Source organism: Colius striatus, chromosome 19, assembly GCF_028858725.1.
Source record: "Colius striatus isolate bColStr4 chromosome 19, bColStr4.1.hap1, whole genome shotgun sequence".
Lineage (NCBI taxonomy): Eukaryota > Metazoa > Chordata > Aves > Coliiformes > Coliidae > Colius > Colius striatus.
Genome location: NC_084777.1, coordinates 4,603,772 through 4,617,816, shown reverse-complemented (window position 1 = coordinate 4,617,816; position 14,045 = coordinate 4,603,772). Strand labels below are relative to the sequence as shown.

The 14,045-nt window shown below is 57.3% G+C and overlaps 2 protein-coding genes across 5 annotated transcripts in view; one reads left to right on the top strand and one right to left on the bottom strand.

Moving 5' to 3' along the window:
* The first annotated feature begins 1,988 nt into the window (after positions 1-1,988).
* Positions 1,989-7,556, top strand: BARHL1 (BarH like homeobox 1). Its single transcript, XM_062011822.1, has 3 exons — positions 1,989-2,439; positions 5,517-5,739; positions 7,262-7,556. Exons 1-3 carry the CDS (start codon positions 1,989-1,991, stop codon positions 7,554-7,556), a joined length of 969 nt encoding a protein of 322 aa, XP_061867806.1.
* Positions 7,557-13,412: 5,856 nt separating this feature from the next.
* Positions 13,413-14,045, bottom strand: part of DDX31 (DEAD-box helicase 31) — a 47,439-nt gene continuing 46,806 nt past the window's right edge. For all 4 annotated transcript variants that reach the window (XM_062011687.1, XM_062011683.1, XM_062011684.1 and 1 more), the window contains one exon: positions 13,413-13,814. In XM_062011687.1, the coding sequence (XP_061867671.1) occupies positions 13,619-13,814 (196 nt within the window). In that variant the 3' untranslated portion in view covers positions 13,413-13,618. The remainder of the gene's footprint in view (positions 13,815-14,045) is intronic.

Below are 14,045 nucleotides of genomic sequence, written 5' to 3'. Positions count from 1 at the left end.
GGGACCAGGGTTGATGCTGATTTTGTCCCCGAGTTTATCCTCCTGTGAGGCTCTTTTGTTCCTGCGCCCCGATCCCAGCCGGCCCCGAGCCTGCAGGGCTGAGGGCAGGAGGTGCTGGGGGCCCTGCCTGCGCCGCTGCCCGACAGCTGGCAGCCGGGCTTCCCGAAGGCGGGGGGAGTCTCTCCCCTCGTTGATCGTCTCCAAGCTGCCGGCCAAGGGCAGCTTTGGAAGCGGGACAAGCTGCAGCTGCCTGGTCGAGAAGGTGGAGAACAGAGGAAATCGAGTATTTGAGAAAGAACCAGCGACATCGCTTTAAAGTGTTACAGCTTCACGCGCCCGCGTATGGACGTTTTCCTCATCTCCGCAGCGAAGGGTTTGCCCTCAGGAAAAGCCCCTAAAATAAACCTTCGAGGAGACAGAAGCCAGTCTGACCGGGAGGAAGGTGGGAGTCCTTCATGAGCCGGTTCCTCTCCAGCCTGGGAAGAGCACAGCCTCAAAATCCCCGACGGGGCGGGAGGGAGGAAACTTGGTGTCCCTGGGAGAAAAGAGCAGGGAGAGGGGCAGGGCGGGCAGACAGGGCTGAGGCCACGGGGGTTTTAAAACAGGATTGACGGCGGGGATAAATCCTTCCCAGTTGCACCAGTAAGTACCTCCACTGGGCGCTGGGAGGGCTGAAAGAGCGGCCACGGCTCCTCCGCGCCGGGCGGGAGGCGATGCCCGGTCCACCGAACCTCTCTGCTCCTCTACAACCGATTTTCAGAGGATTCAACGAAATTCGCAGCTCCGAGGCTCACTTCGGTCTCAGAGCAGCCGCGTCTGCGCTGGGGCTTTTCGGAAGGTTTCGGTGCTTTTCCTTTTGTTTTTCTCTCTTTTTTTTTAATTTTTTTTTTAATTTCAACACCAAACAAAACTTTCCCTGCTTGGGAGAGACCGGCAGATCGGTTAATCGCGGGGGGGAAGGCGAGCAGAAAGCAGCAACCCGTCGACATCCCACCTCCCACCCCCCCGCGGCTAATCACCCCATTAGGAGCCCCATCAGAGGGATAATGACAGCAAAAGAGGGCGGAAACCGCCCGGAAAGCGCAGAGATCCATGCGGCAATTAATTCCCGTTAATCAAGCTGCAAGGTGCCGCCGACGGGGAGTGACATCCCCTAAAGCGCCTCACGGCCAATGGGCGCGTTCACACCAGGGTGGGGGTGGGGGGGGTGCCGGGGTGCCGGAGTCCGAGTATCACAAGTTCATTTTTCTCCCCATTTTCCCCATTTTCCCCCCCTCCCCGCCCCCCCCCTCCCCCCACCGCCGGGTGGGCGCGGCGCGGCCGCTGCTGTCCGAGGTGCTGAAGTCGCTTCTGTGCTCCGGAGTGACTCCGGTTTCACTCCCCTCCCCCCCCGGGCGCTGTCCGAGGTGCTGGCGGGGAAGGGGGGCCCGCCGGCTGGCCACCCCCTCCGCCCTCCCCTCGCCCTTCCCCATTGATTTCTGGATCATTAAGTGGTTAAGGCGCTGAGAAGCCTCACTATCGATCGCTGCCTCCCCACCTCCGGCTAGGAGCCCCCCGGCTGCCCCCCAGCCCCGCGCCGCCGCGGCTCTGGGCTCAGGAGGGGTGGCCGCGGAAGGGGCCTGGACCCCCGGTAAGGTTGGGGTCCGTCCCCCACCCCCACCATCCACCGCCTTCGAGGCCAAAGTTTGACTCTGCCTCCCTCTCCCCCCCTCTTCTGTCTGTCTGTCTGTGAGTGCAGCTGGGCGCGATGCTGAAGACGGAGCAGCCCTGGATCTAACGTGCGGCGCCTCGGAGAGCCTTGCAGCGACTGTTGCCCGGAGCCCAGGCTGAACTTTGCTCTTTTATTTTTGTTTTCTTTTTACTTTCTTTTTCAAAAACCAAAATCTTTTCCTTTTTTCGCCCTGTAATTGTTAATTATCGTTATCAATCCGCTTCTGCCGCGCCCTCCCCGCCAATGCCCGTGTGAGCGCCGGCACCTCGCGGGGGCCATGGAGGGCTCCACCGGGTTTGGGATCGACTCCATCCTCTCCCACCGAGCCAGCAGCCCGGCCGTGCCCAAGGGGGACCCGCTGGTGGGCGACGGCCGGTCCCCCCTGGAGCTGAGCCCTCGCTCGGAGGGCAGCAGCGGGTGCCCGTCGCCCCGCTCGCCGGGCCGCGAGTGCCTGGAGGCGGCGGGTCCGCGGCCGGGCCTGGATGCGCATCTCCAGCCGGGACAGGTCTCGGCTCCTTCCCAGTCCAGGACCGTCACCTCCTCCTTCCTCATCCGAGACATCCTGGCCGACTGCAAGCCCCTGGCCGCCTGTGCCCCTTACTCCAGCACCAATGGACCTCACGGCGGGCAGGAGCCGGCGGGCAGGATCCCCACCAAGCCCGGCGAGGACTTTAGGGAGAAAATGGAAAAAAACACCAGCAGCTCCTCCTCGGACTCAGAGTACAAAGGTAAGAGCCGCTCGCCCCGTTGGGCTTTGCACGGCGGGCGAGCCGGCCTGGACCCGGAACCTCCCGGTGCGCCGGCTCCGGCGCGCCCCGGTGATGGGGGGGGAGGTGGTCGCGACACCGGTCGCCTCTGAAATGACAGCGGGGTCGGCACCAACTTAGGAAAACTTGAGGATTCGAGGGTCGATGGGGTTGGGGCGATCGGTGCTTCGCCGAACGCGCCCGAGGAATCCGTGGGGCTGCTTTCCGCGGGGAAGATCCGGCTGTTTCGTTGCTACCGGCGGGGAAAAGAGAGAGGAGAAGCGGGGCGGATTTCTGACTGGAAAACAAACAAACAAGCAAAAACCCTACAAATAAACAAAACCTCCGTAATAAAATAATCACCTTTTTGACGGATATTTTCCCTGCTCCGGTAACAAACGAATAAGAAACTCGGCGGGGCTTGATTCAATTTGTATTATTTCTATTATGACATTGGAGACGGTTTTAAAACGAACACGCCAGACAGAGAGCCCTGGGCCGCGGGCTGGATGCGGCGGCTGCTCCCCCCGCATCGGGGGCTTCAGCCCCCCGGGCCCCTCGCAGCCCCTTCCAGGCCTCCTCCCGCGGCACCCAGGGAGGGGGGAGTCACGGGAACAGCTCCAGGGGGTGGGGTCGGTCCTCGCCCCCCGGAGCAGTTTATCCCGGCTGCCTTCGCCCATCCCGCCTCCATCACCCCTGCAAAAACTTTCATCCAGGAAAATTGTTTGCCGGGCGTTTGCGAGGGGAAGGTGAGGGTGTCCGACTGGGGAGGGGGATGAGAGAGGGAAGCGATTCAGCTGTCGGGAAAGCTGGATTTGGGGGTCCTGGCAGGAAAATGGGGGGACGGGCCGAGCCCCGTCCCGGCTACAAACACACCCTCGGCCTGCCCGGAGCTGCCGCAATGAAACCTGGATCACGGGGGGGGGAAATATTCACCTCAAAGAGCCTCCGAGGCAGGGGGACTCTGTATCGCGAGGGGAGCATCGCTCCGAACGAAGGACGGAACCCCGGGTCGGTGAGGGGCTGGAAGTGGCCCGGGAGAAAGGCCGGGATCGGGCCCGCTGTTTTGCAGGGCCAGGGTCGAAAATATCCACGATTCCCACTTTGGCGTTTGGTTTTCGCCTCCTACATCCGCCTCTGCGAATTCCTTCAGCTTTTTTTCCCCTTGTCCGAAATCGCCGAGACGTGAAAGAAGTGAGGGAGGGGGAGAAGAAACGCGGGGTCTCGGCATCCCCCTAAGCCGGGACTGGACGGGTTTAGGGGGTCCGTTTGGCTTCTTTGGAGTGACCCTCGACTCCTCGCCTGCTCCCTCGACGGGGCAGCCACGGGCAGAGCGAAAATGCCACTTAAACGGGGGTAAAAACCATCTTGAATATTGTGTGTGGAGGGGAAATCCCGCTTAAGTAGGAGAGAAAAAAAAAAGACAAAACAAACTGAAACAAAACCACAACAACGCCGATATATGGGGGAAATATGGCTTAAATGTAGGGAGAACAACGCTTAAAAGGAGCAAGGGGGAACCGCTTAAATGGGCAGAAAACCACACCTTAAATAGAGTAAAAATAGGGCTTCAACAGAGGTGGCAAGTGAAGGTCCCCTCTCCTATCGCCATCCTTTTTTCCTCCTGGTTTTGGAAATAGCTTTTTTCTGGGGCAAACGCCCCCGATTTACCCCGCAGAGGCAGCGAGACCGGGCCTCATCCTCTGCGACAGCGGCGGGATTTAGCCCACCACAGAATCACCAAAAACTCAGGGTTTGGGGGTTTTTTTCAAAGCTAAAACCAGCCCGGGGAGCGGCCCTTGAAGAGCAGGAACATTTTAGGGAGCCGAGGATCAGCTCGGGTGAGATTGCCTTCCCCGAGACGCGGGAGGCCGGAACCCGCTTTCCTCCACGAGAAAACTAAGCACAAACTTTGAGGCCTTTCCCGAGGGGGAGCGGGGCCGGGACCCCTCCCCTGCCCGCTCCGGACCCCGGGCGGTGCTGGGGCCGGCGCTTTCCCCGGGAACCGGCGCCGGGTCTCCGTGTTTTAAGGCTCGTCCCTGTCTCGAGCTCTGCCGGGGTTTCTGGTTGAAAGGTTTCGCTCCCCGGTGGCTCAATTAACCGGATTATTGTTTTCCTACAGAGAGAAATCAGCTCCCGTTCGGCTGCAGCCCAGTCCCTGCTATCCCCAGCAAATTTAACATAAACCCCCGTTTAAAAACCCCAAACGCCACCGATTGTATAAACTGAGCCTTTTTCCTACATAATCTCCTCCGGGAGGGTGGGAAAGGAGAGCACAAACAGAGGGGATTTTTTTTCACCTTATTTTTGTGCTGGTGGGAAATCTTCCCGTCACCGATTTCTTGTTTCACAGCGTAAAACCCCGCGTCGCTCCGCCGGTGCGGAGGTAGCGACCGCGCTGACCAGCCGCCTCCAGCCCGGCCGATTCGGTATTTTTTTTAAGAGAAATAACAGAACAGGGACGAGCTTGTCAAGCCCCTTCCCCGGGATTTCGTTATGCGCCCTGAAGAAGGGAGGTTTGGTACCGCACCCCTGCAGCATCCTGGGGAGGATGGAGGCTTCTCCACGGAGAGAGAGAAGCAGCAGCAGCCCCGGCGACTTCCCCCTCCAAAAATGGGGGCTCAGCATTTTCCGTTTCGGTTGATTTTGTTTTGAGCTTTAAAAAAGAAAAGGGGGAAAAAATGAGAAGGAAAAAAAATATATATCGAAGCATGGAGAAAGCTTTTGGGTTCTCGGGAATAAACCCAGCGCAGGGCCCTGCCCCGGGGGAGATGCGGGGTGAGGAAGATGCGGGGGTTCGGGGGATGGCCGGCGCTTCCCGCAGCACAGCCCAGCGCGCTCCCAGGGCCTAGGGATGGAGAAAGGCCGGGCCCGGCTCGGGCACCCCCAGAGTTCAGCGTGGGCAGCCGGAGGCAACGTTTACAGGGTTGCAGAGCAAATGCGCGTGGAGCCCGACTCGGTACTTGACCCCGTCTCCCCGAGCTGCAGCGGGTTACTTCCCTCTTTTTGAGGGTATTTCCCTGCCCTGACCCGGCCTCTCTTCCTCCCTCTCGACTCAGTGAAGGAAGAAGGGGACCGAGAGATCTCCAGCTCCCGGGACAGCCCTCCGGTGAGGCTGAAAAAGCCGCGCAAAGCCCGCACCGCCTTCACCGACCATCAGCTGGCCCAGCTGGAGCGGAGCTTCGAGAGGCAAAAGTACCTGAGCGTGCAGGACAGGATGGAGCTGGCCGCCTCCCTCAACCTCACCGACACGCAGGTGAAAACGTGGTACCAGAACAGAAGGTAAAAATGCAATGCCTCCTCCAGCCCACAGCGCCGGGGTCCCATCCTGCACCTCTCCCCGGCCCCGCACCCCAACACCGGACAGAGCTTTTGCACCCCACAACCATGTCGTCCCTCCTGGCACCAGCAGAGGTGCAGACCCATCTCCCGCCCCGGGAGCCTTTTACCCCAAAGTAATTGGGTGGGAAATTGCTGCCGAGGCCGGGCAGGTTTGGGGCGGGGGGCACAACCCGAGCCCCCAGCCCCGGCGAGGCGGGGAGGCAGGACCGGGCTTCCCGCTAAACACAACAGCATAACACATCGGCCCATTAATAATAGATACCAATTACTGCTTTGGGCATCAATAATTAACACCCCTTACAGTAATTACACAATTATTATGATGATGAATAATTTACTGGTGGAAATAGGTTTAGCGCTTCAGCGAGAAATCCGTAAAGGGGCTGGAGACGTGGGGTGGCTTCGGTCGCTTTATCCGAAGGTTCCCGCCCGAAACGAGGGAGCCCCAGCTGCAGCCCTCACCCCGTCCCCCCGCTCTCCCCAGGTTTTATCCCCCCTTCCCCCCTCATTTCCATCGTCATCTGCAAAGACCCGCGACTTCTCAACACGTCGGGAGTTTGAGTGTAGGGGCGGCGGGAGCTGTGCCATCACACCCCTTCTCCCCAAATCTTTCCCGCAAAGACACGCTGGAGTCGAGTAGGTGTCCCCAGCCCCTTTCCTGACCTCCTTCCCGGCCACACTGTCCCGCGGGCCGCCCGACGTGAGCGAAATCCCCGGGCCGGGTCTTCTCCACGAGATCCTGGACATAGACATACAGAGGCACACACACCTATCCCGTATGGACGTGTATATGCATAGATATCAATAAAATAGATACATATATATACACATATCTACATATATATATATATATTACATATCTATATATATCTGCTGCAAACGAATGCCCCGGGACGCTACCCCGAGTGTGTCCCATCGCGAGATTCCGCAGCCGCCCCCGACCCGGGAAGGGTCCCGGAGCAACGGGAGGCGAAGTGGGGCCACGGTAGCCTCGGGCCGGAGCATCGCGGCAGCAGCCGCATTCCTGCTCACTGTCGGGGCTGCGGGTGGAGGATCCCCCATGTCTATATTTGGTTCGCAATTTGCAACGTGGGATTCACAGCCCAGGACGGGACTGGTCGCGGTTTCCATCGCAGGGATTTACACCCCGCCAGCGGACCCCAGGCGGGATGTGGCTCCGGTGGCTGTGGGGAGGTTCCGTGGGCTCTCACGTCGGGCGGTGGGGACACCGGAGAGGGAAATCCCCTCCGCATCCCCCACGTAGGGCTGGTTCCCCCCGTCCTGTCCCATCCCTGCCGTACAGGAGGGACTGGTCCCAGGAGCCAGCGGCGGGGAGCCGGGATGCGCAAGGAGAGCAGAGCCCAGTGAAGCAGGGTACAAAGGGTAAAAAAAGCCTGGGAAACGGTTTTTGGAGCATTCTTCCCTCCTTGATCACCTCTCTCGGTTTGTTTTCCCTGCCCAGGACCAAGTGGAAAAGGCAGACAGCAGTGGGCCTGGAACTGCTGGCCGAGGCTGGCAACTACTCAGCCCTACAGAGGATGTTCCCTTCGCCCTACTTCTACCCGCAGAGTTTGGTCTCCAACCTGGACCCGGGCGCCGCTCTCTACCTGTACCGCGGACCCAGCGCGCCCCCCCCAGCCCTACAGAGACCCTTGGTGCCCCGCATCCTCATCCACGGACTGCAGGGCGGCAGCGAGCCCCCGCCGCCCCTGCCCCCGCTGCCCGGCGTCCTGCCCCGGGCCGCACAGCCCCGGTGAGCCGCGGGCCGCCCGGGCAGCCCCACCGGCACCCACCGGCACGGGGTGGGGGTGGCTGGAGGGGGCCACCCCACCTCTGGGGCTACGAGCAAGCGACAGACTCCCGCTCACCCCCAAATATATATAAATCTATATAAAAGTGAGACCTCCTCCCCTCCTTTTTAAAATATATATATATAGAACGCAAGAAGCAAGGGCAGGTTTGGCAGGACGGCGAGACGGCAGAGCTGTCCCCCCCTCACCCGGGGGCACCCTCCGCCTTAGCCCCTTGTGCCCCCGAAGGGCAGCGGGGCCGCTGCCGACCCCCCGCCCCGGCTTGGGATGGCGCCGGGAGCCCGGGCAGGGGCCGGCTGCTCCGGGACGTGTTTGGCCTTTTCGTCCCCTCCCCGGGACTGCCGATGGGAGTGGGCGAGCCGCCCTTGCCACGGACGGCTCCTGTGAGCCCCTTCCCCACCTTTCCGGGATCCCCGACCTCGGAGCAGCGGTGCCACCGCCGGGAAGGGCCGTTTTGGGGAGGACGGGTGGGGGGAACCCGGCCCGACGGCTCCCGCCCGCCGCAGCCAGACTTCGGGACGTCCGTAACTCACAAACCCCCCAACAACAACAAAAGCAAGGGGGAAAAAAAGCGCGGGGAAATGTAAATACGGTGCGCAAAATGTATATGAATTATTTATTTGTGAACCCTGAGGGCGTATTTGTGTAAGTGATTCTTGTCAGTCTGTATCCCGGGGCCGGCCCGGCCGGGGCGGGGGGCTCGGGGGGGCTCGGGGCGCCGCAGCCGCTCCCGCTCCCCTCTTTTTTAAATGTGGAAATAAAACTTCTTTACAAACAAACGTGTCTGGCCTCCACTAGCCCTTTCTTTTCCCTGCCCAGCTCCCAACCCCCCCGCACTTGTTTGCTCGGGCGGATCAGCCGCCGCCAAAGGAAAGAGAAAAAGCAAAGAGTTTTCCCACCTCTCATGGAAGGGACGTTCCCTCCCCACCCCCATCCTCCCCCCTGCCTCCGGGGCTCGTCCCCCCGCGGGGCCCGGCCGCAGTGCCGGCATGCGGGGCCGGGGAAGGGCCGGACGACACCGGGGCGATGCTGCCCGGCGGGGTGATAACCGCGGCGCTGGTGAATTATTAACGCTAATCTTAAGTGTATAATTGCCTAAGTGCTTTAAATGATCGCTTTGGAAAATGGATTGTTTCCACCCTTTAAAAGTGTCGCTCATCTGGCCGCGGCCAGGAGCCCGGCAGCTGGTCCCCGGGACAGCCGGGCAGCGCCGGCCGGGCTCCGGGACCGACAGATGGGCTGCGGGCTCCGTCCCCGGCCCTCCGCACCCCCCCGACTCTCCGCCGCCCTTCCTCGGCACCCACCGGCCCTCCACAGCATCCCCCCATCTCCCGCGGGTCCCAGCCCGGGTCCCCAAGCCCCGCCGGCCCCGGAAGCTTTGGCCCCGGCGCTCGCGGGTCCCGCCGGAGGGTTTATTGTCGGCTCGGCCAAATGCGGAGCCACGGCTGGAGCCCCGGCCTTTGTGGAGCGAGGCTGTTCCTTTGCATGTGAATGGGGGAGTTTGGTAAATCCCCGGGCCTCGGCTGGGGCGAGGAGGAGGAGGGAAGGCGGGGGGGTCGCTCCCAGCTCGGGGTTAATGAAGTGGGAAAGGAGTCTTTCAGAGAGCCTGCAAACAACTCCCCCCTCCCCGGGCAACAAACCCCCCCTCCCAAATCCGACATGGATTGACTTAAACCCAGGGGATAAGTGCTTTAAATTAATCTCATTGAATAAGAATGAGGCCAAACAAAACTCTTTAAAATCATATTAAAAATCTATCAAAGGACAACTTGCAGTGGGTGTGCTTTTCATTTTGCCTGAGCGCGAAGGCAAGGAGCACACAGCAACCTTCCTCCCATTTACACAGCAGGAATGTGAATCAAAGACATCCTCCAATATTTAATTGTCCTTGTAGCCGTAGCAGATTCCTCCTCTTACATTAATGAAGTACAAGGCTTCGTTACACGTTGGTAATTGCAATATTTAAATTTGCCATTTCACATCTGGAGGAAGCTGGAAACTCCCCTGGAACAGCAGGGCCCAGGCAGCACCCTCACACACTGACAGGGGCTGGGTTGTGGTAGGATGGCACAAGATTGTGGGGCAGAGGCCTGAGGAAAGCGTGCTGGGCAGGGGGAACGGCTGTGTCAAGTCTGGCTGGGAAGGAAAGAGCAGAAGGGAAGCAAGAGCTTGGAGCTGTCTGCTCCAGGGAGATGTCACAGCAGAGTCAGGCAAGGCAAGCTTCAAAATCCATCAGTTTAGGGAAGACAGCGCGTGCTGTAGGCTCTCCTCAAGAGCACTGCACTTGCCACACAAACAGCATCTTGTGCAGCAGCCTCAAAAGCTGCTGAAGGACCAGCATCACCTCCAGCTTGTGGGCAGGGATGCTGAGCCTCACTGTCCAACACTGGGACCCATCAGCACTGGGCCTACACCTACAGCAGCCCCGACAGGGCTGGAAACGACTCCAGGCCAGTGCCAGGCAGGCACGATCCTGGCAAGCCCTCAGGGGTGGGAGAGGCTGTGCTGGCTTGAAACTAGACGAAGCAGTTACAAGTGGCACAGTTGAGAAGGAGTCCCAGTCCCATTAAGGAAACCTTTGGAGTATTGCACCAGTTCTGCTGCACCGATTCCTGCCGGGGCACAGACTCCAGCAGACAGGCTGCTGGTGCCTGGTTGCTGTCAGCTCCAGGCTCTGCATCCAAGACACAAACCAGTCTGTGCAGTGGGTCTGCCAGGACCCAACACAATCCTGGCTCTTGGGCCTCTTCTGGGCTTTTACCCAGCTTGAGGGCCATCTTCCTCTCCCCCTCAGCATGGCTTTAACCAGGACCACCACCCTGGGAACAGACTCAGAAGGAAAGCTGCTCTGCTCCACATGCCAACACACGCAAATCCAATGAAGTCAGCAGAATTGTTTCCAGACGAGATATTTTATGATTTCAACAGAACACCAAACAAAATCACAGCAGAATGGAAAGCCCAGAACAATTGGTGCTTTTCCTGCTCTCTCCCCAGACTCCCAGAGAAAATTAAGTTGTTGTAAACAGGGAAATTGTTGCTTTCTACCCTGCTTAGTTCTGGGTGTGTCTCAGTGGTGTGGCACCAGTGCCAAGGTGTCCTGTGTTTGAGCTGCACACTGAAAGCAGGTGTTCCACCACGACCCTTGTCCCAAGGTGAACTCCTTGCATTTTCCTGTGCCAAAGCCTTGAAGTGTAAACTCAAGATGCAGAGACGATGTGGGGCTCCTATTGCTGGCAAAGGACATCCAGCCAGAAGAGAGCTGAGGAAAGCTGAAAGAGCATCTCTTAGCAGAGGCAGGACTCTAGCATGAGCAGAGAGTGGAGGAGCAGCAAGAAAGGCAAACCTAAACCAAGTCCAGCTCTGACTCACAGGCAGCTTCATATAAAAGCTCCACGACAATTTTACTTCCAGACCAAAGGCAGAAACTCCAAGCTGCAGTGCAGCAAAGACCCTGCCACTCACCACAATGAAGACAAGAACGCAAACCTGACCAAAGCCCAGGCTGGCGCAGTCCAAGGCAGCTGCAGTTTCACCCAACACTGCCCAGAGCTTGTCTCCCCACCCCTACAAGCAGCTCCCACCCAGCCCAGACCCCTGCAACACACACCACCTACCTCAGAGCAAGAGGAGATGAATTTGGGTGCAGTTCAGAGTGCCATCCACCTGCTTCATACCAGGGCTGTGCCAAGGGTGCATTTGGGTGCTCAGAGGACCTTGCCTTGCCTCCACAAGACATACTCATTTGGAGTACAAATGAACTCCAAACCTATCATGTTCTTCCTGACCTGAGTGATGCAGAAGGATAAAGCCAGCTCACAGCTGATCTAGAGCTGCCCAAGTGTGAATCAGGGCAGAATTTGGTTCCTCCTGACCCAGCTACACTTGAAACACATTTTGCACATCAGCCTTCAAGTTTATTAAGGGCAAACTGGGCTTAGCTTCAGGTGTGTTTAACACTTCCTCTCTCCTGTTTAACAATCTCCTCCTCTTCCTCTCCCTAATCACACAGGGTGACCCAGCATCATCTTCTAAAAGACAGTGAACCTGAAATGAAAAGGTATTGCTTTCTTAAAACCCCCATTACCCATCAGAACTGTTTGTGATGTTCCAAGCCCAGTGAATAGAGATAGCCATGAGACTTCCTCATGTCCACCACTGATTTGCTGTTGGCCTTTGTTCCCACTACTGTCAAGCTGCCAACAGTCCCTATGAATTCAGAGGTGACAATCAGCCAGGAGAAGGTCATCTGCTTTCCCCTCATGTACAAGATTGGTTCTTCCCAAACTTACACTCTCTGAGTCATTTTCATCCTCGGGGGTTTCTTTTCTGAAGTTGACATTTGCCTTATATCTGATTGTCCTTCCAAAGAGTGCTCCTAACAAAATCAGGTGGGCTTTGTTGTTCATTTACCTTTAATAAACGGCAGCAACTTCATTCTCTGCAAAAACATGGCTATTTTAGTACTGGAGCCTTTCTGAAGTGTTCTAGTAAGTACTGCAGCAACCTCAGTGTGTTTGGCCATGGCCTGGGAGGGAAATAAAAACATTGTGGTTCTCAAAAAGCTACATTCACTTCAGATATGAAATACTTTTGGGCTGATTGCTTCCCTCCTCCAGTCCTTGGTGTGACTCACTAGAGCCTGAAGTAGGTGCCCTCAATTCTGTATTCACAAAGCAGTTATCTTCATCTGGTTACATTCCCTTTTCAGCACTTTTCCCCCTTTTGGCACCTGAAGTTGCTCCTGGATTTGAGCACTGTCTGGTGCTGTGTTAAAATGCCTGGCTTGGGTCACGGGTGGGCTGCTCTTCCTCACCTCCCTCCTCAAGGAAGACACATGCAGGCAGCAGGAAGCTGTGTTTTGGAGGGGTTTTGTACTGGTTTCACAAATACTCTGCTTGTGCTTGAGTTAAAGGAGGAAGATTGGGAGAGGGAGGTGGGTGCTCACCTGCAGGTCCTGGGGGAGGCTGTAAGTCTCCTGCAGGTTCTGGGGAGCAGCCATTCTCCCCCAGCAGCCCCTGTGCCTCACTAGCTCAACAGGCAGTTTAGTCACAGACTTCACTAGACCTTGGGATCCATTTCCCATGCTGGGCAACCTCAGGGGTCCCCAACTCCCTGAGGGTAAACCAGCAAAAGAAACAAAGGCAAGTGGGAAAAGCAGCAAATTCCATCAGCTTGGGACATAATCAAAACAGGCCAAAGCAGGGAGAACCCTGACAGCTGGGCTTACTACTGGCAAGTGCCTGCAAAGGCTTTAATGTTCACAAGTGAGACATTTCATACCCACTCTGTGTTGCATAATCAGGTGGGACAATCAAGTTTGGAGGCTGCTGGATCCCACGATGGCTCCTTCCCCCACTGACAATGTTTGTTCCCAAACTCAGGAGCTTTGCTGTGAAGTTTTGTGCCCCTGAGCTCTGCCCCAAAGGGACTGTGTGTCACCACACTGAAGAGTTCTCCACAATCCTGTCACTGGCACGAAAATCAGCGAGATTCTTTCTGGGTTGTGTTATCTGACTAATGAACAGTGTCCAGGGACAGACCCTGTCCCTGCACACAGTGCACAGGAGAGAAGGTGGCAGCAACATGGCCGTGGCACCTGAGACAGGAGCAGAAGTGTCCCCCTGTGTAACAACAGGGGAGAGGGCAGCCTCTCCTCTCTCCTTCAGTGTGCTCCTCCAACACCTCCTCTGCCCACTACCATTTACCTGGTTGAAAATAAGCAAGGAAACAGGTTGTGGAGTGTTTCTACAGGGAAACATCTCCTGTCTGAGCACACTTGCATGTTACACAGACATCACATTTCTCTGAAAACCTTATTTATTATAACATTCTGTGGCAAAAACCACCTCAGCAATGTGGCACCTTCAGGAGGCCACACTGCACGGGAGCAGCACGACAGGACACACCTGGATTCCATTCCACTTGGGCCTGTGGAACAAAGAGCAGGAGGCTGAGATCCCCCAGACCCCTGCTTGATGAACTGAAACACCCCTCAGTTGGTTTGGTCAGTTGATTCCAGCAGGTTGTGCAGCCAATGAGGGGCAGGTCCCAGCCTCAGTTGGAACCTGCTGGTTGACAGTTTTTCTCTGTTTTTTCCTCCTCTTGACCTTGGCCACCCCAGAGTCCATCCCACTGGAATACTCAGAGCGCAGCATCTCAGCGAGGTGACGTTTGCCATGGGTCTTCTTGAGGAGCTCAGGCCTGGGAAGAGAAGAGGAATTAACATTTCCTTCTCTGTGCAGCGCTGCTGGGCGGGTTCCTGGCTTCACAGCAACGTGACAGTTGTGCATTTAGAAGGAGAACAGCTTCCTTTTCTTGAAGCTTGATTTGAAATTCTGTCTCATGCAAAAATTAAGAGATTGTTGTGACAGGTTTTCACAAAGCTGGCAAAACATCCTGCAGTTTCTAAAAGCAAGTCTTTGTTCTGTACAA

What these genes read in the sequence shown, in the direction of transcription:
- BARHL1 (XM_062011822.1), top strand. Translation starts at nt 1,989, where the DNA reads ATGGAGGGCTCCACCGGGTTTGGGATCGACTCCATCCTCTCCCACCGA. An exon ending in CTCGGACTCAGAGTACAAAG is followed by an intron (nt 2,440 to 5,516) that starts GTAAGAGCCGCT and finishes CTCTCGACTCAG; the next exon opens with TGAAGGAAGAAGGGGACCGA. An exon ending in ACGTGGTACCAGAACAGAAG is followed by an intron (nt 5,740 to 7,261) that starts GTAAAAATGCAA and finishes TTCCCTGCCCAG; the next exon opens with GACCAAGTGGAAAAGGCAGA.